General features: G+C 40.1%; 2 protein-coding genes across 2 annotated transcripts; one reads left to right on the forward strand and one right to left on the reverse strand.

Annotated features, from left to right (window-relative positions):
- Positions 1 to 129: 129 nt before the first annotated feature.
- On the reverse strand, positions 130 to 1,083 carry LOC115826037 (G-protein coupled receptor 183-like). Its single transcript, XM_030789717.1, has one exon. The coding sequence runs from the start codon at positions 1,081 to 1,083 to the stop codon at positions 130 to 132; it is 954 nt and encodes a 317-aa protein (XP_030645577.1).
- Positions 1,084 to 11,279: 10,196 nt separating this feature from the next.
- Positions 11,280 to 22,114, forward strand: LOC115826038 (tumor necrosis factor ligand superfamily member 14-like). Its single transcript, XM_030789718.1, has 5 exons — positions 11,280 to 11,319; positions 19,552 to 19,778; positions 21,095 to 21,131; positions 21,357 to 21,428; positions 21,723 to 22,114. Exons 1-5 carry the CDS (start codon positions 11,280 to 11,282, stop codon positions 22,112 to 22,114), a joined length of 768 nt encoding a protein of 255 aa, XP_030645578.1.
- The last annotated feature ends 383 nt before the right edge of the window (positions 22,115 to 22,497 follow it).

Below are 22,497 nucleotides of genomic sequence, written 5' to 3' on the forward strand. Positions count from 1 at the left end.
CAGCTGACGTCATGAATCAAGTTACGATTCAGTGAAATTTAATCAGGTTTTTGAAGTCTGCCGCTGCGGAATTTCGGAAACGTTTGGTGAAATCGTCCATGTACGTAGGTTTCCACTGTCCTCAGTGATTTAAGCAGGGGAGGCCTCGTTCTTGTCTTTGCAGAAGAGTTTTCTCACACAGCTCTCGGGCAGGAAGGGCACCTTCTCCAGACGGGACAGGTAGATGAGTGGCTGAGTGCTGCTGCTGATGTTCACGAAGGCAAATCCCACAGGTTGCACGTAGCAGGTGAACACATGAGGATCGTAGTGGTCCTCAAAAGGGAAGAGAGCTACAGGTGGCAGGTAATTGGCTATAATAATGATCAGAATGGACAACACCATCTTAAACGCCTTCTTTTTCATGGGGTGCATTTCGTCCTTCCCGACTCCGGTCGAGCGTTTCAGAGCCCACAGAATGGCGACATTACATATCATCATCCAGGCGAAGGCCGCCAGGATCTCGCTGGTGAAAATCTTCTCAAAGTTGGGGATGCCACCAATGGTTTTGGCTGCGGCATAGGAGAATGTCAGAATGAGTACTAGAATAGAAAGGCCTATTCTGTATTTCCTGTCCTTCAACCGGCCAAAAGTAATGGGACAGAGCACAGCCATGAAACGATCCAGACAGATACAGGACAGGAAGAGCGGCCCGCTGGTGTCCTTAACGCCGTAGGTAAACTTTATGGCTCTCCAGCCTTCCACACTCTGCCAGTAGTATAGGTTCAAGAAGCTGATGGGTACCATGATACCAAAGTAGGCGTCCATGACTGCCAGGCAACCGAGGAAAATGTCGGAGGTTGACGGTTCTTTCCGGTTGCGGATTAGAATCACCAAGACTAGAAGGTTAGCCGGGATTCCCAGAAAAACGTTTACGCACTGCACGATTAAGTCAAAAAGAACGGCCTCCACCAAGTCCTCACACCCATCGAAAACGCTAAACGGCTTGGGTGTGGCGTTGATCATGTCGAGGGTAACGTTCAGAGGAGACATGGTGGTGTTGACATTGTAGTTCAGTTTTGAGTAGATTCTGAGATAGTTTGCCATGTTCTTAGTCCAAATCACATCCAGTTAAGTCAAAACCTGATGAGAAAGTGAGAATGATTTATAAATACACTAAAACTGTCTTAGCGTGCATGCTGACATAGACAGTTTAGAATCTTGCTAGAGTGTTCTGTACAGAATTATGTTCGGAGCAGTTTTAATCTCTTTGTTGACTGTCTGGAAAATGACAAGTCATAAACAGGTGTGAAACTTTCATTCCACATGACATAGTTCATCTCTTTTATTCTGTCTCCCTTTAGAATAATCTTGTTTGATCTCACACACTGATTCCAGATGAAATATGGTTCAAAATAAATTTGGATTTCGGCAGAATTTTGTGCAACCCCAAATGCATGATACAGTCATGCTCTAGAGGACTGAAAAAGAGCACATATGGTCAGATCCGACATTGCAAGGGACTTTGCATTTTTAGCTCCTACCTAGAGTTAAGTTCCAATGATGTTTTATATGAAAAGTGTTAGCTGTCTGATTGTCTGATGAACAATGTGTGGATTGAACACGTTTTTGTCAGGAAAATACAAGCCAAACCAAAAAGCAAGCAGGAGCTCTCCCTTACTCCCTGAGGCTGTTTTTCTGTTATTCTGTTCAATGTACCAACCCTCAGCGGAGTTCATCCTAGTAAAAACAGGGAATGTAAACAGACTTGCGCGTGCACACACACACACACGCACACACACACACACATGCATAAATAGAGGGACGAGAGAGGTCCATACACCCAGATACAAAAGGCAAAGCCAACCCAAGGCTGAATGCGTTTATAAGGACAGGTGTCATCTCCAAACAGCTATATGGGTCCACTAGCTAAAGGTAATGGTTAAATCTGTCAAGGCTTTTGCTTTAGCCATATGCCACACTGAAAAAGAAAAAAAAAACAACCTTGATTTCCAAAGCTATCTCTTAACTTTGAAGATGCTAAATCTCATGTAATGATTATAAGGAGAGAGTCATTATGTATGTAACTTCATATCGTCTCACTACAGTAAGACTTCAGCAAACATGTCTGCCTTATCATACCCTAAACTGTAATTTTGAGCAACAGCAAATTCAAAAACAGCTAAGGAAATATGGAACTCATCATTGCTGTACCAAACAAATGCAGCTTACACAAATAATCACACAGGCATGGAGCGGGCTAATGGAAAGTGTGACCCAGATCTCGCCTGTCTTTTATAGAGGAGCCTCACACAAGCACCGCCCTGTAACGCGTACAGGGACCCGTAGCGATTGTCCCCGAACCACTGCTCTGAGAGTTAGATGTGTTACAAGGCTTTTCCCCCGCGGCTGCAGGTCCCACACGGACCTTTTTACACAGGTATTCTCTCTGCCCTCAGAGCACAGTCACTCTGACGGGAGTACCACAACTGTTTTCAAAGTACGGTCTCTGGAGATGACACTGCTAATCAGTTGTGTTTTTCTTTTGCCAGAAAAGGGAAATGCTTCTCTGGCAGAAAAAGCAATTTAATTTTTTTTTTTACTTAACAGTTGCGTAAAACGTTATCATGCTATCTTTAAAAAAAAATCACATAAAGAAAGAAATTTACAGATTAATAGAAACAAACAACAGCCTCGTAGTAATTTTGAATTTTAAACCTTTATGATGATTTAAACCATTAGCTTTGGCAAATACACTACATGTGAACTCGAGGTAGCCTGGGCCAGGTAGCATTGTTATTGAATAGTGCTCTGTACTTGAACCACAGACTTAACCCGTGTGTATGAAAACATGTGATACACATGGCTAAGCAAGACTTATTCACAGCTTGTTTAATCACTACTCTGTATTGGAATATTACATGCTATATATGTCAACGTTACCGACTATAAGTACTCAGGTTTTTCCAGATACTTTGTTAGACTAGATTAGGTATTAGAGACTCCAAACATATTGACAGGTAGTCTACAAAGCAAAGTGAGAAAAAAAGAAAAATCTATCAAATAGATTACCTACCCAAGTGGTGATGTTGCTTGTTGTCGCAGTGTCCAAATTATATTTGGCCTGACTTTCACCTTGCCCTGACTGCCAATGTGAGCGACAGGACTATTGGCAGGGACCTGTTTATAAAGAATTGGAGGCCTTGAGGAATTAGTGGTTCTGAAGACAGGGAGGGTCTTCTTGTTCAGCAATACCCGTTCCGGAGTCAGAGACTGACTCAATCAATAACACCTCCTCTTTTTCACATAGGGCGGTTGTTTGTGTCAGGGCGATTTCTTAATAAAATCAGGCTGGCTAAACTCTAATGAAAACTAATGGTGTGTATTAAAATATATCATAATTCTCAATTTGCATTGAGGTCGAGCGGAGCAGGACAAATCACGATTTTCTGCTGTAACAAATAGTGGAAGGCATGTTGCAAATCTGTATTACAATATGTGTCATGTTCCCAAATTTGCATTGAAAGTGAGCACAGCAGAATAAACAATGATTTGTTGTTTTAACACCTACAGAAACTCACGTCGACTTTGCTAAACTGTAGTCATGCATCTTCACCCGATGTAGTTCGATACTGAAAAAATATCCGTAGCGCCTCGAGAAACTTGCACGCTAATGTAGAGGCGATTTAAGCTTTGCAGCTCCATTATTCATTCCTACTTCACATTGATAAAAACCTGAATGGCCTGGTTTTTCTGTATATTTTGACACCATCCATCTCTCATATCGTATTTACTGTCATAAAAATGCTGAGCGAGAGCTAGATAGCGTAAAACCTGATCTTTTTCCGGTTTGCTCCACTCTGTAACATCATAAATCATAAAAATGAAAGCACTTTATTGAGTGTTACCTTCATAAAGAGAATGAAATAGCAGCTGGAAGTCAGACAGAAAACAGTGAGCATAGTCACTGAGGCATGAAAACTGCACTAGCTACATTTCCATCCCACGTCACACCAGAGTTTCACAAACATGTTCTCAAACAGAATCCACCAGGAGCTGATGTGCATCATGGGAACTGTCCTGGGTATGTAACGTTCTCCCGAGGGGCTTCATGTCATTCCTAATCATGTCCTTAACTGCCCCACCCCTCACCCCCAGATGGTGAGCACAGGTGCATGACAATATTGACAAGGCAAGCCGCGTACCACTGTCTATGCGATAGATTTGACACACAAACGAGAGGTCATCGAAACCCACATTTGGGTCTGGAGTAGGGTGGAGTAGTTCTTGGTATACACGAGTCTTGGAAAACAGCCATGTTATGTGACTACATGTTGCCTAATGCATATTTCATTCAACCACTCAAAAGGGCCTCATAAAATAGGTATACATTTGAACATGTCAACACCATATAAATACTTCATTAACATTTTCTTCTTATTTAATAAGTAAAGCTAAGAGGTTTCGAATCTAAAGGCGATATACATAGCAGTCCACGCATGGCATTATATACACAGTAAACCTCATCAGACGATGACTGAAGTACTTCACCAAGAAAACAAAATATCACTGCCAATAAAGTACTTCGATGGTTCTTGCGTTGCTACTTTCAAACTTTAAGTTAGCTGGCACCCTTAGAGTATTAAATGTTTACTGAGGATAAGACTACACAACATGTGACAGACCATTCTGTCGGATATATGATACAAAGGCCCATTTGAGAGCATGCAGTATTGCTATACCATGCTGGTGTTTGTGGTACACTGAGAAACAGTGAATTCAAGAGAGGGCAGTAGTGATCTGTAGCCACGCTGCCTGGAGCAGGAGAATTGCCTCTTTAGCTGACACCACAGTCTCTCCTAACTGTTCAGTGAAGACATACAATCTCAAGAGAATGATGCGCTCTCTGAAGTTTTATGATTGTGTTATTGTACGCATCCTGCTGAGAGGGAGAGAAGAACAGTCATTCAAACTGTTAACTACCAGCACAAATCTGCTGGATCTGTATGTGAATTGTGGCATCTTTTCAATCAGTTAGAACCACTGACATCTATTTTTGTCACTCAGCTATGTGGCCTGTCAAAATGAACCTGAGACACAGGGATTCTTCATTCTGCGGCTGTCCATGGGAACAAGATCAGCGTTTCTTTCTTTCTTTCTTTCTTTTTTTTTTGAGGAGGAGAAAATCTGATGCTTTATCTAAAAATAACACTGAATCCGTGCTGTTGAAACAGCTGATAGCATGCACATAATGCTTAAACTGTAACAGTGAGAAATAAAAAGTGGCATGCCCGAGGATACAAACTGGGTATACTAAAAGCAACAACTGTAGAAGAAAAATATTATATAAGGTACAAACAACAGTGGCGAGACTGCCAGACTTTCACAGGCAGGGAGTCCAGGCTCAATGTAGTTAACTGCTACTGCAGTACATTAATCATCAGTTAACTTAACTTAAAATGCAACCAACCTCATGAGCAGCTACCTAGTCCTACCTCTTTCTGCAGGTTAATACAGCACATACTTAAGTCAGCACACCCTGCAGGCTTGCCTTATGGAAAAGTTGCACTTTCTTTATCGAGTTTCTTAAGTAACCGCATACCTACACTTAAATCAGAATGGATGCTATCATTGTTAAGGAGAGGAACTGTCTTTTCTTCCCTCTGGCGTTTAAGACCAATTAAAACATCCTGCCCACTCTTCTGTGATAAAGTGATGCTTGCCGTTGCTGCTGTGACAACAGATGTTCAAGCAGTGAATTTCATGCAGAGGAGGAGACATTTCTTCAGTTGTTAGAGTTCTGCAAGGGTTCAGGAGCAAAGACTTTGTCAAGTTTCTGAACTACAGAAAATGGGCAAAAACTGACTTCGGTCAAACAAATGTCTGATGGTGATGAGATCCCAAACCTGTCTGCTGCAGTTAGAAAAGGATTAGCTCTGACTGTGAGTGAGGTTACACAGGGAATTCTTTAATCCTCACTGGCTCTCACAGCTGTTTCTGAGCTGAATAAGACTACAGACCGTTTCATGTAAGTATGGAAAATGGAAAATGCCATTGCTCTCACCCTCTCCTTCTTTCAGTTTTCGGTTCTTTCTTTCCTTTCTTCAGCTCCTACCCTTGACCTCTGCCTCTTTCTCTTCTTGTGCTGAAGTAAATGCGAGGTCACTGACTGCGCAGTCAGGCTGAAGTCTAAGGTCAGCAAAGGGCAGCACTCTGGGGTGGGTTGAGCCACATTACACATCCACAGTGAAGGACCAGGGGAAATACTGACATGAAATATGACGGCGAAATAAATATAAACAAATCAAAACAGCACGGCACTCAATGCGTAACTGAATGAAAATTCTGAAATGAAGTCATGTGCTGTAAGTGATGCCTTTAAAGCCTCAGTGGTGGGATATGTATCCTGCTTACACTGATTAGACAGAGGACAGAGAGTACCCCAACGTAATCTGTCCTCACTATTACTGTCATCCTCTGATCGGTCTAGAGAATTGCACTGGCAAAATGTACAGAGCGATTTTAATCACTTGGCCTTTGCTTTTCTCTATCAGGGGACCACAGCTCTTCGGGGAGACACCAGATGCAACATAATTGCTGATGACTGACATTCAAAACAGTGAAAAAAAAAAAAAAACAGTTGTGGACGGGCCGTTCAGAAAGTCTTATTCTCCTTCACCATTTTCCCCTCCCTAACGTACTCTACACAATTTAATTTCCCAAATGTTTTTCCGATCACCAACATATACGCCATTTACGCACAATTCAGCTATAGATTGCACACGCGCGCGCACACACACACACACACACACACACACACACTTTCATGATATTCCTCTTCACAAGGACGAACAACACCACCTTTTCTCCTGTCTTTGGTGTGTAATTGGAATGAGATGACTTTGCCATTCCCTAAATGGGTGACAGCCTTGCGCAATCAGTCTGACACTGGGGGGTCCATTTTGGAGAACAGCTAGCCAAAGGATGCCAGCAACTGATTAGAGGAGAGCAAGTACTGACTCTTGACATAGTGTGACCATGGCAGTTTTCGATCAAAACCCAGAAATCGTCCAGACACGGCGTGTGTTTGTGAAGCTGGGTTCAAAAAAAGTTAGGAACCAAAGTAGCTGATTGAAATAATGAAGTACGTGTGCAGCAAATAGAAGTACTTGAACCCAAAGAAGCAAAATGTTTTGAGTGTGTCTGTATACACTTGCAATAGCTCTCTACTTCAAACAAATGTTTATGTGTGTGGGAACATTGGTCGAAACCCAACCAGTTATCAAAATTTATATTCACAAATGTCCATTTATATTTTTGCTTTAATGTGTAATGCATGTTGAAGATTAAATCAGCCATGAATATGAGTCACAACAGATTAGCTGAATCTCGAAGCAAAACAGCCAGGACACAGCCAAACATTAATCATCTAATTACCCAGAGAATTCAAGCACATTATGCGTCTTCCCCCCACCATCCTACCCCCCCCCCCCCCCCCCCCCACCCCCTTTGGTTAAAGTGCATATTTGCAATCTGTCATAAAAGACCTGGCTGACGTTGCCAAAACTATCAGGCAAGTCGCCAAGCTACCATTTATGCTTACATAACTAGCTGACATTCTCCATTGGTTGCCAAGCAACAAAATCAGACATAGATAAGTAACAATCTAGCTAGAAATGATCAAAGCTAACAAACAGTCTATGTGGATTTGCCATCAGCTTTCTATGAAATGAGTTGACCTGTTGAACCACCTGAATTTTACTGCCAAAAATTGTTAATTTAACATGTCACCTAATTAGTATACAAGCCACCGTTTACATCTCATTGCCATAGCAACATGAAATATCACACAGATTCTGTAAAACTATGGAAGAGTGATATTTCTTGAGAGAGAAATCGCTCCATCGTTTTAAATGAGGCATTACAACCTCTCAGCTCAGAATCGTAATTCCAACAGTTAAAATCGGAGAGCTTTCCCAGTTTCTCCGGTTAGATATTCCCACAGTCACGCACATTTAAAAAAAAAATCTAATCTGTAGTTCAATTTTTCGGTAAAATGTAAAGCTTTAAAAACATATAAACATATTTGAGGTGTGTTTCATTGCTCTGCAAATAGTTCACAAGGGTGCATGTTGAGACTGTATGGTCTGATGGATAACCCTCATTAAGACTGCTCCAAAAATGATGCCACTCTAGATGTAGCACAATTACCTTAATCACGGGCATTAGAGGACTGGCCTCTGACCAATAAACAGATAAATAAACCCAGTGAAACCCATTTGGTAAGTGCTGTGACATGGAATCAATTACAGTCTTAATACGACAAAACAGGAAATCATTAGTTACAAGGGAAAGCATGTCATCTGAGCTGCCTTTACTCACCTTTTTTGGGACCCAAAAATAAAGATCTGAAAAGAAAAAAAAAATCTCAAGGCTCAAATGCACACAAATGTGTATTTGCTTATGTGTATTGTTTATTCAGTGCGGCGTCAGTGTGTTTTTTTGTGTATGTTGACTATTAGACAGACAAGGTGGTGAGAAATTTTATCATGACCTCAGGGGGATTATTTTTCTGTATAGTGTGTGACAGTAATCTGCATAGACACTCACGTCCAATAGATACAACTTTGGAAAACCGCCAAAGGTATTCCTAGACATCTATTGATTTTGATCTGTCACTCATCTTTATTTTTTTCTTTATCCCTCCTTCCCTTCCTCCCTCCTCCTCCTTCTTCCTTAATCTGTTCTTCTGACACAGCACAATTTTAGGAAAATGACAACAATATTCTTGTCCATTTGACTGACAGGTGTGTTCCTCAGGGCCCTCTGAGGAATGATTCAGAGTTTCTGCGTGACCAGGGAGTCTGAGACAGGGACACTGTTGCCACTGGCATTTCCAAAGCTCTCTTAGAGAGGTCAATTACAGAGGACCATGCTCAAACTCTGGCCCTGTCACACATGTTTTTCCTCAATTTCCATCACAACAGTTGCTACTGTATTCCTGTTTTATTACTGTTGAGATGTTTGACTCGACACACTATGTAACATGCACTGCAGAATGGAAGTCAATGAAGAACAGAAAGCTACGGGAGGCCCCTTTCCGCCACAGGGATTCTGCTGACATGGTGATGACACGTCACATCAGTTCATTAATGCTATGCGGTGTAACTTTCTTTCCCATAAAATCTATTGAGTGTCTTATTGGCTATTTTCTTAACCCACAGCATAGACAATTGTGAAGCCTGGCATAGAGACCTGTAGAGAAAATGAAACCATTTCAGTGATAAATTAGCCTATTATAACTCAGCATGTCTTGTAATAATATAAAAACATTTATTTAGTCCAGCAAAGTCTTGCTGAGTTTAAAAGTCTCCTTTTTAAGAGAGACCTGGCAAAGGGGGCAGCATAAAAGTTAAACATACATACAAAGACTGTAAGAGACAAGATGCTTATGAAAACCAGAACAATATATTTTAAAAAAAGAGTCATTATACAAGAGCCATAAACTCATTTTGAAAAACCTATTATTTAAAAAAAAAAAAAAAAGCCAGCAATGAAAGAACAGAAATCCAGAAATATGTAATTTGGGTATATTATTGTTGTAATGTTTAAAAGTTTCTTTATGCTACCGTTACATTTTGCAGACTCAAGTTTCAGTAATAAAAAGACATTCCATTTGAAGCCTAAGGGATAGAATCAAAGGGATAAGGCATGATGCAGCAACTTGACAGACTCAGGCAACAGTGAGGATGTCATTTCTACCGATGAAATGCATCACTCGGTTGAAAAAAAAAATCAGTGACATGTACATATGCACATATCCTTAAAGTGACTAAAATTGCGACACGGATAACCTGGACAAACTGCAGACCCACGACCTGCTATAACATTCATGCACATTTTAAAAGGTTGTGTAAAAGTCACCTCATAATGATTCTTCTGGAGGGTGGAGCGGTGTGACAACAGAGCAGCTTAATGCGAAGTCTAATTCTGGGCTTTCGCTTCCCGTGAGTCGTTCTTTCATTACTATAATGGCCATGCCATGGTTACTTTTGCCAAAGGGTGGAACGTATCATGTAGGAAATGCCACCATGCAGAAGATTAATTGCAGTCTTAGCAATGCCTTTGCTTCCTCTCATGACCGAGGGAGTACGTGGAGACAGAAGAAAAACAAAGTAGAACATGTGAAAGGCGAAGAGCTGACAGGGCAATCATCTCATCAGTGATAATAGTGGCGTACTGTCGCCTGGACTGCTTTCCATCAGCGGAACAGCGTTACTGCCTTGGGAATGACCTCAGATCAGAAATAGCCATTACGCTACTTTATGGGAGAAGCCTCGACTATCTGTCATGTTTTTTCCAGTTGACAGTGTGTGATCAGCATAGCAGTGAAGTATATTGGAAAATTAAATGATTAAATCCCTGAGAAATCTCATTGGATTAGTGTTCTGTGAGCCAAATGTAATTGGAATTTACTTTTGGCATTCTTTCTCCTTTTCCCACGGCATATAATTTTTTTGGTTTCTCTTATTCTCCCAAACATTTGCATATGTGGTTATGGACTGACATGCATATCTGTTCTAAAGACCATGCTGGCAGTCAATTTCATCATAAAATCAGATATCTGCTCATATTATATGAATCATATATTAACAATTCACATGCCTGAATACTCTATTATATTTGATCTAATTTCACCCATGTTCAAAATAAATGAATAAAGAAAGAAGCTTAACTGGGCTGAATACAGGCCTGCTGGGAAAAAAAAACACCTACCAAAAATACACAACAGACTTGCCAAGCACCTCCAGGAGTTTCTCCAAAATAAGATGCCGACTTGGCTTGTGCCAACAAGGAAATACCTGTCTGCTCATGAAGGAAAGAGAAGGGTACAACCCCTAGCAACTATTGACCAATCATGTGCCTATCAGCAACATGGAAGCCCCTCTCTGGCATAAAAGCCAACATCATCACTGAGCACCTGCAGGGGAAGAATCTCCTCACCAATGAGCAGAAAGGAACAAGACCAGGGGGGTGTTCCAAGTACGTGGTTTGGTGACTAACACGGACAAGTCAACTCAAATCAAGTAGTAAGCCTCCTAAGAGAAGAGCCTTATGGCCTCATTCTCCTAGAAAAACAAAGCCTTAGGGCTCTGCTATCAGGAGGTTTACTACTTACTCTGAGTTAACTTATCCGTGTTAGTCACTAAACCACATACTTGCAATACCCTCCTTGGAAGTAGAGGTCTTGAACTTGCAGTGGACAGAACAATAACTGCTGCTGCAAATCATGGAGGACCAACATGACAGTGGCATGGATCGACTACCAGAAGGCCAAGGACAGTGTGTCACACTCCTGGTTCATAGAGTCTCAAGTTGCACAAGATCAGACTGGAGATAACACGGTTGACTGAGAGAGCTATCAAATCCTAGAGGACCAAACTGACACATAATGGCAGAAAACTTGGTTCAGTGTCAATCAAGACTAGAATGTAAACTGGTTTCAATGCATCAAGAAAAGCTCTCATCACTGCAGCACAGGACCAGGCACTGAACACTGAGCGCCGCAAAGCAAGAATACTGCAGGTCACCAATAACCCAAAGTGTCAACTGTTCAAGGAACGGGATGAGACGGTCACCCACTTACTGACTGGATGCCAGAAGATCACAAACACAAAGTGTTTGGAGAGGCACAATAATGTTTCACCACTAGTGCACATGACCATCTGAGAGCACTCACAGACCCCAGTGCATGGCTGCATAAACATGAACTGGTGACAGAGGATGACAGGGTGAAAATCCTGGGGGACATAGAAACCAGAAGATCCCAGAAAGTCAGCCAGACATCATGGTGATCAGCAAAGATAACAGTAGAGCAATGATCATTGCCATTGCAATTCCAGATGACAAGAAAGTCTAAACAAAAGCGCAACAGAAAATCAACATATACAAGGACATGCAACTAGAAGTGCAAAAGAGCTGGAATGTGAAGGCCCAGATCATCCCAGTTGCTATGGACAGCCATTCTCCAGAACACAACAAACACCTAGGTTGCCTGACTGGAACACAGAAGGCAGCAGCCCTTGTCAAAGTAACGCTGGTTTGAAGTGGACACATCCTTCGCAAGATCCTGGATCTCCCAGAGGACTCGTAGGAACTCTGAGATGCAGAAAAACAACAACTGACCCAAGGAAGAGTTATGATGAATGAACAAGAAGAAGAACAACAACAATACAATACTAATAATAACAATACAATAATAATAATAATAATAATACTAATAATAATAATAATAATGAGACAATGCAGTAATTAATTTAAATGCAGTACAGGTAATTGCAGTTAATAATTTAGGTAATGCTGTACAGTGCTCATTAATGAATAATGAAAACAGCATGGTAATAATTAATGAATTAATGCTATTGTTGTTATGCTGTATATGGAGCAGTTGCTGTGGGAGGACATACCTTCTCAAGAACAAGAACAGTTTGTATCATCTCTTTTCACCACACATACTGAAATCATTCATTTGTTAGTTAGGAAGTGAAACTGGAATTGGAGATTCTGTTGACAAGGAATGAAAATTGTCTAGTCTGCGCATTTTTAGTCAATGTGGAAAAGGTCAATACCTAGCTCTAGGCTGTTTTTCCCCTGGAGCCAGGTACTGACCTTTTAATATATTCAGAATATATTAATATTACACAAGTTAAAATGACTGTGAAAGTGTCAATGGTTTTTTGCAAAACTGTGTAGTTTTTGGCCAATTTTGAGATGGTATTTTAATTACAGCAGTTCTCCACAAATCCATTCCAAACATCTAGGATATGTCCTGTTTTCCTTAAGCCTCGACAGATATAAGTCAGCCATGTCGGCTCTACTTTGCTATGGCAGCCTGCTCACACCACACTGTGATCTCCCCTGGGATGACCGACATGGCTTGTTGAGAAATTACTCTTCAAATTTTCATTTTTTAAGCAGCTGATACATCTGTAGTCCATTTGAATCTGACAGCTCTGTTTGACAAAATATATGAGGGTGGGATATGAGGGCTGAGCCACAATGCAATGCTGGAATTTTAATATTCAGCATAAAATAATATTTCCTTTTGCAGGTATTATTTACATTCCCATTCAAAATTACATCTCCAATTCAGAAATGTGAAAACTTTTACGAATTCAAAGTAGCCTATTCCATGCTCTCAATGATCAGTGTCTCATTTACATCACACCATGCCCTCACAACTTAACAAAATACAGCTGAACTACTCCACAATATTTTCCTCTGTTTAAATAACATTCTGAGGCAAAATTTCAATAAGAGTTAGCTTTTCAGTTGCCATATTGCATTAAAGGAAAAAAGTGTACCACGTTTTTATCACAGGAGTCGCCATTTTAGCATAAGCACACCCGTAGACTAGCCTAGTGGTGCTCAACTCAACAAATCAAACAGAATGAAACCATTTTGCAGTTCTTATGACTGATAAATTACTTTGGTAAGATACACATTTCAGGTTATGTAACTCAGACAATATTTCATCACTTTACGACACTCTAGTCAAAGCTGCTCATATTTTCCAGGCTTATTAATAAACAGCGGACACATTTACAAAATAAACATATAATTACCAAAATCATGTTTCATGAAGCAATGTCAGTAGTCGCTATAATGTTCTCTTAGTCAGCCTCTGTTCCATATTTGCTGAGTTTCACGTAGAGGTACATACCTGGTAATGATAAGATAACTACATACATGTGTATGATGTCTGCTCTTTAATCTGTTTGCCCTTGGCCCCCCCCCCCCCACCAGAACTATAGTTTTCTTATCACTCTTAGTACAGCGCGTCATCTACAGTATAACTAAACCAGTATGACTGCAATAATTACAACCGAACTGACTGATGCGTGGGAAAAGGAAATGAAAAAAAATACAAGTACCACTTTACAATAAGACTACCCTTAGGGTGTGTGAATGGATTATAATTAGCTCATTAATTAGGTTGTGAACACTTTACAAATCATTAATAAGCTGTCATAACTGTCATTAGATAAAAAGTGCAACAGTGCCCTGTTGCTTGCCAAATAGTGATCCCACATTTATCTGTACTGTTTAGCCTCCAATCTCATTGCTTACCTTAGCTTACTTTGTATTCTTCATCAGCCAGCATTTATACTTGTCAGCTTCACAGATATTTGTTAATAAGTTACTAGCATTTAACCACCATCAGCATATCTTAATAGTCAAAAAGTTTCATTTGACATATAAAATGATTGCATATCAAATTTTCAAATCAAATGACCAGGTTCATACGCTAAGGCTTTGGCAGCCGTCCTCTTTATTATCATGGGTGTTGATATGACATATGCTATCATATTTAAGTGGTATATTGTGATGTGTGTTGGGGGTGGATGGGCGGAGCCACCCAGCATGCCTTGGGGAAATGGACTGTTGTTTAGCCCCAGTTCGTTATTGTTCAGTTTATGTTTCCCATTGTGGCTAGTAGAAGTGTATGTGTATTACTCATCATGCAGCCTTTGTGTTGTTAATTCTTTTGATAGTTTAACGTCATCTGTGTACTGTAAATGTAATTGTCTGCGTGAATGATGTGCCTCCCTCCTACCGTGTCAGCTGGTTAAGTGTGTTACTCTCTGGTTTGCACTGTTGCAAATTAAAAGTTGTGTTGCCAAAAGAGCAAAGGCAGTGTAATCACCCCAGAGCAGGGGTGGGCCAATCCGATCCGGGAGGGCCACAGTCCAGCTGTTTTTCTTGTTGACTAACTAAATACAATCTGTGATTGGCTGAAGAATGTGCACACCTGTTTTCAAGGTGAAAATCAACAGGGAACTAAGAGGTGAAAACAAAAACCGACAGGACACCGGCCCTCCAGGACCGGATTTGCCCACTCCTGTTCTAGAGAAAACCCAGCAACTCATTAATAAATGGTGATGTGATTTACACTTTACAATAAGGCTCTTTTTTGCCAGTTAAAAATATTAGTAATTCATCAATAGATGATGATGTGTTGTACACTTTACAATAAGGCTCCTTTTTGCCAATTATGAATGTTAGTGACTCATTTGTAAATGGTGATGTGTTTTATACTTTACAATAAGGCGCCCTTTCTGCAGTTATAAATGTCAGTAACTCATAAATAAATGGTTATTAAAATGAGATGAACCTGACAGTTTAACACACTGACTGATAAAGGGACAACATAAAGTAAGATAAGCAACTAGCAAGATCTGAGATTTAACAGAACAGATAGATAAAAAATGCAGCAGTAACTTGATCTTGCCAAATAGTGAGCCTGCACTGATGTATGAAATCTGTGTTGTAACTTGCTTATAACTGTTTATTAATGATTTATAAAGTGTTAACAGCCTAATTAATAACCTAGTTATAAACCATTTATACATCCTTTATAAGGGTAGTCTTACTGTAAAGTGGTACAAGACTCCTCAACACTCTTCACAGCTTTTTGAGATGACTTCTGACATCTACAATTTGTCACCAAATCTGGATATGAAGTCTCTGCTGTGAGAGAGGCCCCCACTGCAACCAGATCGAGAGCTGGAATCCCTACCGCAACTGGAACCCTCAGAAGGGCAGGAACAGGAGCTAGATGTGGATCTGGGGCCCCTGGGATGGTGGGAACAGTGACCCAGAGCACTGAGGTGCCAGGTAGCAGCAGTGCTTGGATGTTGAGTTGGCCATTCACCTGGATCCCAAATGACGACTCCTCTCCTATGCTCTTCTGGTGGTAGAGTTCTCCTAGTCCACCTTGACTTCCCTACTTTTGCTTTTAGCAGGAGTTCAAATGTAGCACAGAACTGAGAGATGGGTTTGTCATGAGAGACTTCAGGAAACGTAAAAGGTGTAGAACCAATAATGCCCTCTCTCTGCAACCACTCTTATCAGTGCTTGTCTCTCTAGAAAATTAATGAATACTGCCATCTGGGTATTGTCACCATGGACCCCCCCTTGTGCAAAGTACAGGGAGCACCGAACTGGAAACTCCCAACATTTCCAAGGGGATCCATCGTACCTGGATTGCTAGGTGAACTGAGGCCAAATTGCTGCAGCCATGGCATGGTGTGGAATTCTGTCATGGACTCAGGGAGATTCTGGATGCATGTGCAGATTTCTCAGTTTTACTAGAACAAGGATTAAACAAAAGACTTCTTGGAACTTACTGGTTACAGGCTTCACAACACGTTGGCAACACAGTATTGGCACACTAAACAAGGGAAAATTAGGAGTATTTATACAGGAAAAGACTAGATTAACAAACTCAGGTGTAACTAATTACTAAACTAACAAGGTAAATCAGGATGTGCATAAGCGGTATCAGCCGCTGGGACATTTTCTGGCACTTCTGTTACAGTTGGGTGAAACTGCTGTGCTATCATTCTTCTGGCACTATCACCAAGGGATAGTACCATTCCTCTTCTTCAAAGCATTTAGCATAAAATTCCACATATTATACTATGTTCATCTTCTTTTGCTTTTATATTTTCTTTGCAAGTGCTTCATGAAAGTTCTACTCAGCAGGCAAGTCCTTTAAGAGCAGCAACAGATTCAAACGTCTGGTTTCTTGCTGGTCAAATTCCAACAGGTCAATCTCCAGTTCTTTAAACTAGAAGGCAGACTATGCCCTCCAAGGAGAAAGAACGTTTCTCAGGGTTTCCATGCCCTGAAAGCTTTGTCAGAAGAACTGTGGTTGAAGTGCGGCACCCCTCACATGTCTGTCAGAAAACTTCTCTCCCCTTGGTGAGGATAATTGAGCATTGTCAGAAGCAATTTTGTAAGGTTCTTGAATTTTAGTCACCCACATTTTAGAGTTCTTGCATTTTATGATGTCTATATTGGAAGTCTTTTATTGGTGAGTGTGGGTGTCAAGTCTTGGATCAGGTCAACTGGCAAACATGGGGATCTTCTGTACAGCAGGGAGAATGGTGGCTTCATGCTGGGTATAACTGTAGGCATATACCATCTATGCCAAGTCCTCTTTCAAATCAACCTTCTTTTCTTCTTTGTTTTTTTCTTGCAGAGTACAGTACATCTGAACCAGTGTATCATTGAATCCCTCTACAGTGTTACTCTGTGGATGGTATTGAGTTGTTTGCGATTGGGCCATTCCTGAAAGTTGCAGAACTCTGAAACAGGTTTTCAAATTCATGACCCTTATCATGATAGACTTTTCCAGATGTCCAAAACATTTGACAGAGATGGGGACTTGAGTTTGTGACTTGGACTAGAGTCGCACTTAAGTCACACACACAGTGTCTTGAGACCTGACTTGAGACTCGACTTGAGACTCCTCCTCAGAGGACTTGAGCCTCGACTCGGCCTCGAGATTTGGGACTCGTGAACAATCTTTATTTAATTATTTTAATTTTTGGCTTGTTAAACATTAAGGAAATGTCTGACAAGCTGGATGTCATTCCTTCCTTTACGATCATCTGTAACTTTTCTTATGCGCGTGGTCACAGATGACTGTAAGCTGTAGCAACAACACCGTAACCATGGCAAGCACACCTGCAGCTGCTGTGCCATTTGTGATAACCTTTGGCTGTACCTTCCCACAAGGCCCAAACAAAAGAATGACTTAATGCAAGGTGTGCGGTATCAAAAAAAAGGATGCTGGATCGATCACATCAGATTTTATCAGGCACCTCAAAAAGCCCCTGGATAGGTCAGTCAGTCACTTGGTAATGTGAAAGACAAGTTAATGCTATGGACGGTTAGCAGACATGTTAGCTCAACATCAGCTAGCTAACATTAACTTGTTACTAGCTTTGTAGCTAAGGGAGGTAAGATTGATTAGATTGGTGTTCGCTTAATATTTTGAGAAGATGAGTGAATGTTGCAAAATACAGTTATAAGCTTTTTAAAGGAAAGCTTTCATTGTGTTTTTTTTTCATATTGCATTGCAATAGCCTGTTTATAGTGATCATATATCAAACAATTAATCAGTGCTGATACTGTATGCTAATAGATAAAGGAGTGATGATAAAACAGAAGATGCTTTGAATTTCTTAGACGTAGCAATGCAGTGTTCCAAGCAGAACAGATGGCATGCAGCAGATGATAGAATGCTCATTACAACCATAAACGACTTGAGACTTGACTTGGATTTGTGACCAAAGACTTGAGACTTCACTTGGACTCTAGCTCAAAGACTTGAGGGTTGACTTGGAGGTGCAAAAATGACTTGTGAGCATCTCTGGCATTTGATTAAAATCCTGGAAAATTTCTGAAGCTGTTTTCACAGATTTATTCTGGATTGGGTAGACCTGTGGAAAGCCCATGTCACACTGCATGAAAGGACAAGAGAATTTTTAGTGGACTCAGGGAATCAGTTTATCAGTTCCAACATGACCCATTTTTGAATTCCCTGCCCTGAGGAATTCAAGCTTCAAGCTCTGGGGGCCTAACCCAACACTAGAAATGTGTACCTAATAAATTGGCCACCCAGGATTAATGCTCTGAAGTATGTAGTAATCTGTACAATTTTGTGATACTTTTCATAGTTTAAGCACCAGTTTACACTAGGGCTGGTTTAAGTCTTACCAGCAACATTACAGAATGTGTTTACAAAGTACACTGCAGAAATAAATAAATAAATAAATAAATAACCATGCACGTTTTCCTTAGATTTGATGATAATTGGGTGTTGTTGTGAAGAATTGTGCTGCACTTATTATCAGACTCTGTGATTCTGGAGAGTTGCGTTTTCCTGAGCCACAGGGTCGCTAAACAAATGAGGATGACGTGAGCCTGTCTCAAATGATAAAGAATTCTGACTGTATAAAATGACCAGTATTAGGCCTGCGGAGACACACAGCAGAATGATCAAAAACCAGGGCTGTGGTCTCAAATGATCCCTGCATTTACAATTCCCCATCTTTCTTTTTCCTTAATTTATTTTGATATTATGTGTTTTCTCCTGGTTCTGATATGTTTTTGTTTCATATTATCATAGTAATGACGTTCATATTTTGCCCAGTCAAGGTATAGTGAACCCAAAACCAAAGCTCTTCTGACTGTGTCACCTATGTATAATGATGATATGGAGGCTATTTTCATCTGTAGAAATCTTATTTTACATTTCTCAATATACTCAGTGCACAATTATCTCAGACTATATTTTAATTACAGATTGAATCTGAGCTAATTTATATGGATATTTCAGCTGTGTAATCTGAAATCATTCACTCTGACATGGGAAATACCAACACTGTCGTCAGTGTGGCTGATCATGTGAGTGTCTGCTGTGACATTGGTTAGCCAAACTTTTCGATAAATCTGAATACATCAGCAAAGCTCGTCTAGTTTCAAAATATTCCAGACATTTTATCTCCTTGAGCAAAAGAGGAACTTCTGCATTTTCAAAACACTTGTGTAAGCAATGGTGAACTCTCACACTGTCCCAAACAAACCAGCAGATTAATTCTTGAGTAATCACACTCTCAGAACCGATCACCCTCTCTCACACAGGACCTCCTTCACTGTCAATATTTCTTCTTGAGGGAGCATACAAAAATCTCATTCTCTCCTCTTACCCCTTCTTTGGAGGACTGAAGATGATCAACATGTCTTCGGAGAAAGTGGCATATTCCTCTGTTTTTTTGGAAAATCGTGTAGCGCATCCTCCATCATTCCCTCAGGAGATCCCACACCACCCGAAGGCCAAGGCGGAGAGACTGTTGTACGTGCTGATAACTCTGGCCCTGTGCGGGTTGGCTGTGGAAGCGTGTTTCATTTACAATCTGTACGGGCATTCCAGAGAAACCTTCGAAGAAGTGAGTACCCATTTGTCATTTCTCCTGCTCACAGGTGTCTTCTGCTACTCGCTATGTTTCACATACCCTGTATTTCAAACACTCTTCTCCTTTAATGTCACATGTGTGCTGTAAAATGTCTTTAACAACACATTTTCTTTAGGTCTCTCATTTTAGATTCTTGGGTTCCATTGTGAAACGATTTCCTTGTTATACATGGAACAGAAATAAATATACTGTATATCTTTACCCTTTTTTAGTCATTTTTGTCATAAATGTAGTCTAGTCATTTTATCAATTTGTATGCAGAAACATGTCATTGCAAACCCATGCAAAGCTGCATTAAATACTACAACAATTTATCTTCTTTTAATATTTCTTCTTTGTTCGCTGTAGTACTTTAACATTTGTACTGCTGGCATTTGCACTTTGCATGGTGATAAGGTCAGATAGTGATCTTATTCATGTTCAGTGACAAATAGGATTTAAGCTCTTATTTTTGGGATATGGTTAGGTTAGGTAAGGTTAGGTTAGGTTAGGTTGGGTTAGGGATAGCATAAGCATTTAGGATTAGGGTTTGAGTTTGTAACATGAAACATACAATTTAAAAAAACAGATTAAGTTCAAATCTCACCTACAGAGAAACAATATTATTTTCCACAATCAATATTTTTGTCTTAGAATGTGTTCTGATGTTAAATTTGGATGAATTTGCCATCCTGGATAGCATTTTCCCTTCTTCATAGAACAGTACTCTGAGACGTTCTGTTTGGTGTAAGACAATGGTTGGGGTATTCCCAAATTCCACCCAGCTGTGATGGGAGGCTGACCTTTACAAAACCTCCACTCAGCAGCCAACAGTCTGAGGGAAAGTACTGACTAGCAGGACCTGAAACTGAAACATGATGTTACATGGGGAAGTGAAAAGGGAGAGGAATCAGAAACATCAATCTGATTGCCACAAAAGTAGCCTAGTTTAACCCCCCTGTATCACAGTGGAAAATAATCAATCATCCAGTGAAGCCAGTGCCCTGATTTCTAGGTTCCTCCACTGTTTCAACAGATGCAGAACATTTTCTGACACTGATTTGAACAGTGCTGTGTGTAATGCTAAGACCATAAATTGATATGGCACTAGAGCTGACAAACAAACTGATAAACGTGTACAAAGTGGCTGGTTAACACAGGAAACTGAAGATAATGTATGCATGTGTTTGTAAGGTTCTGTTTGAAATGTCCTCCAGCATTGACTCTGGTATAAATCGACCATGTCAGATGTGTAACACTTACAAAAATATTCCTCACCATATTCTCTTTCTTTTCTTATTCAACTCTAGGTTAGGCTTAGCTCACATGCAGTTGTAAAACACCAAGGTATGGAGGGACATTTATGATACTTTTAAAATTAGTAAATTTACTGTAAAACTTATTGAAGTACCACACTGATTGTGGCAGCTGCGGTATTTATGAGCAAAGTTCTTATTGTTGTGTTACAAATCACTTTATTTCATAACCTAGTTGTGACAATTTCCATTTTAACATCTCTGATAATGTAATTCTTCTAATGTGTTTACTTTCTCTGACTGATTACCGACATAGAAAAAGAGAATACACCCACACCAAGACCGAACCCTTTTATGAAACCTTCAAAGCCACTTGCACATCTTACAGGTATGGCTCTGATTCTTCTAGATCAGGTAAATATACCCATAAGGATTATAAGGAGTAATACATGCAGCATTAGCATATAAACGTGTCTACCTTAGAAGGATGGAATAAGTCTTTTCTTGCCATTGGGTTAAAAATTTACATGAAAATAAAAACAAGACTATTAAAATAGTATCAACCTCAGAATCATGACCCAATGTCAGTAATGTTGATTTTGTACCTTTTAAATATCTTGATATGTGTTTATTATTATACTTCATGTCTCCTTAATTTGGATTTGTCTTTTTTATCATCAAGGCGGAGCTGACTCCTTTCGTAAGGATGGAATAATGATATGGGATGATCCTACAATTTATGAAATGGTGCATGTAAAAACAGAGGGAATGCTGGTTGTACAGAGGGAAGGCTATTACTTTGTCTACTCAAAGATCTGCTTTGGTGAAGATTACTTCATGTTCACACACTCAGTGGTCAGAGTTAACCAGCGGTACCAAGGAGTAGAGCTGGACCTCTTACGGTCTCGTACATATCAGTCCAAAGGACAGAGGAAAACGGGTTTATCAAACTCCTTCTTGGCCGGGGTGTTTCATCTTTTCAAGAACGATGCCATTTTTGTAAGAGTGTCAAACCAAACTCTGGTGAGACGCTCAGATTCTTCAGAGAACTTCTTTGGTGCTTACATGCTTTAACTGATATCTCGTTTCATTTCTTATCCAAACTCTGTATTTTCCACTGGAAAAACTGAAGTCTTTGTGAGTTTAGGAGCTCTGTGCTTAAGGGTTATATATAGTCACACAATGATTACAAAATGATTACCATCCTTGAAAACGACGGGTGAAAAACGCAGCATATAATAATCCACAAATGGATTAAGATGTATATTATGCTTAAAAAAGATGTATTTTCAATGGCATCAATGCAGTAGGGAGAAGTATTAAATAGTTGCTAAATTTTATTTAGTTTATTAATGCAATTAATCGGATTTTCAGTTTTTCTAGAAAATGTGTCACAATTTTGGATACCTTATAGATTCTTATTTTAAAAATAAACAAAATCACAATTACACATATAT

Source organism: Chanos chanos, chromosome 13 (genome assembly GCF_902362185.1).
Source record: "Chanos chanos chromosome 13, fChaCha1.1, whole genome shotgun sequence".
Classification (NCBI taxonomy): Eukaryota; Metazoa; Chordata; class Actinopteri; order Gonorynchiformes; family Chanidae; genus Chanos; species Chanos chanos.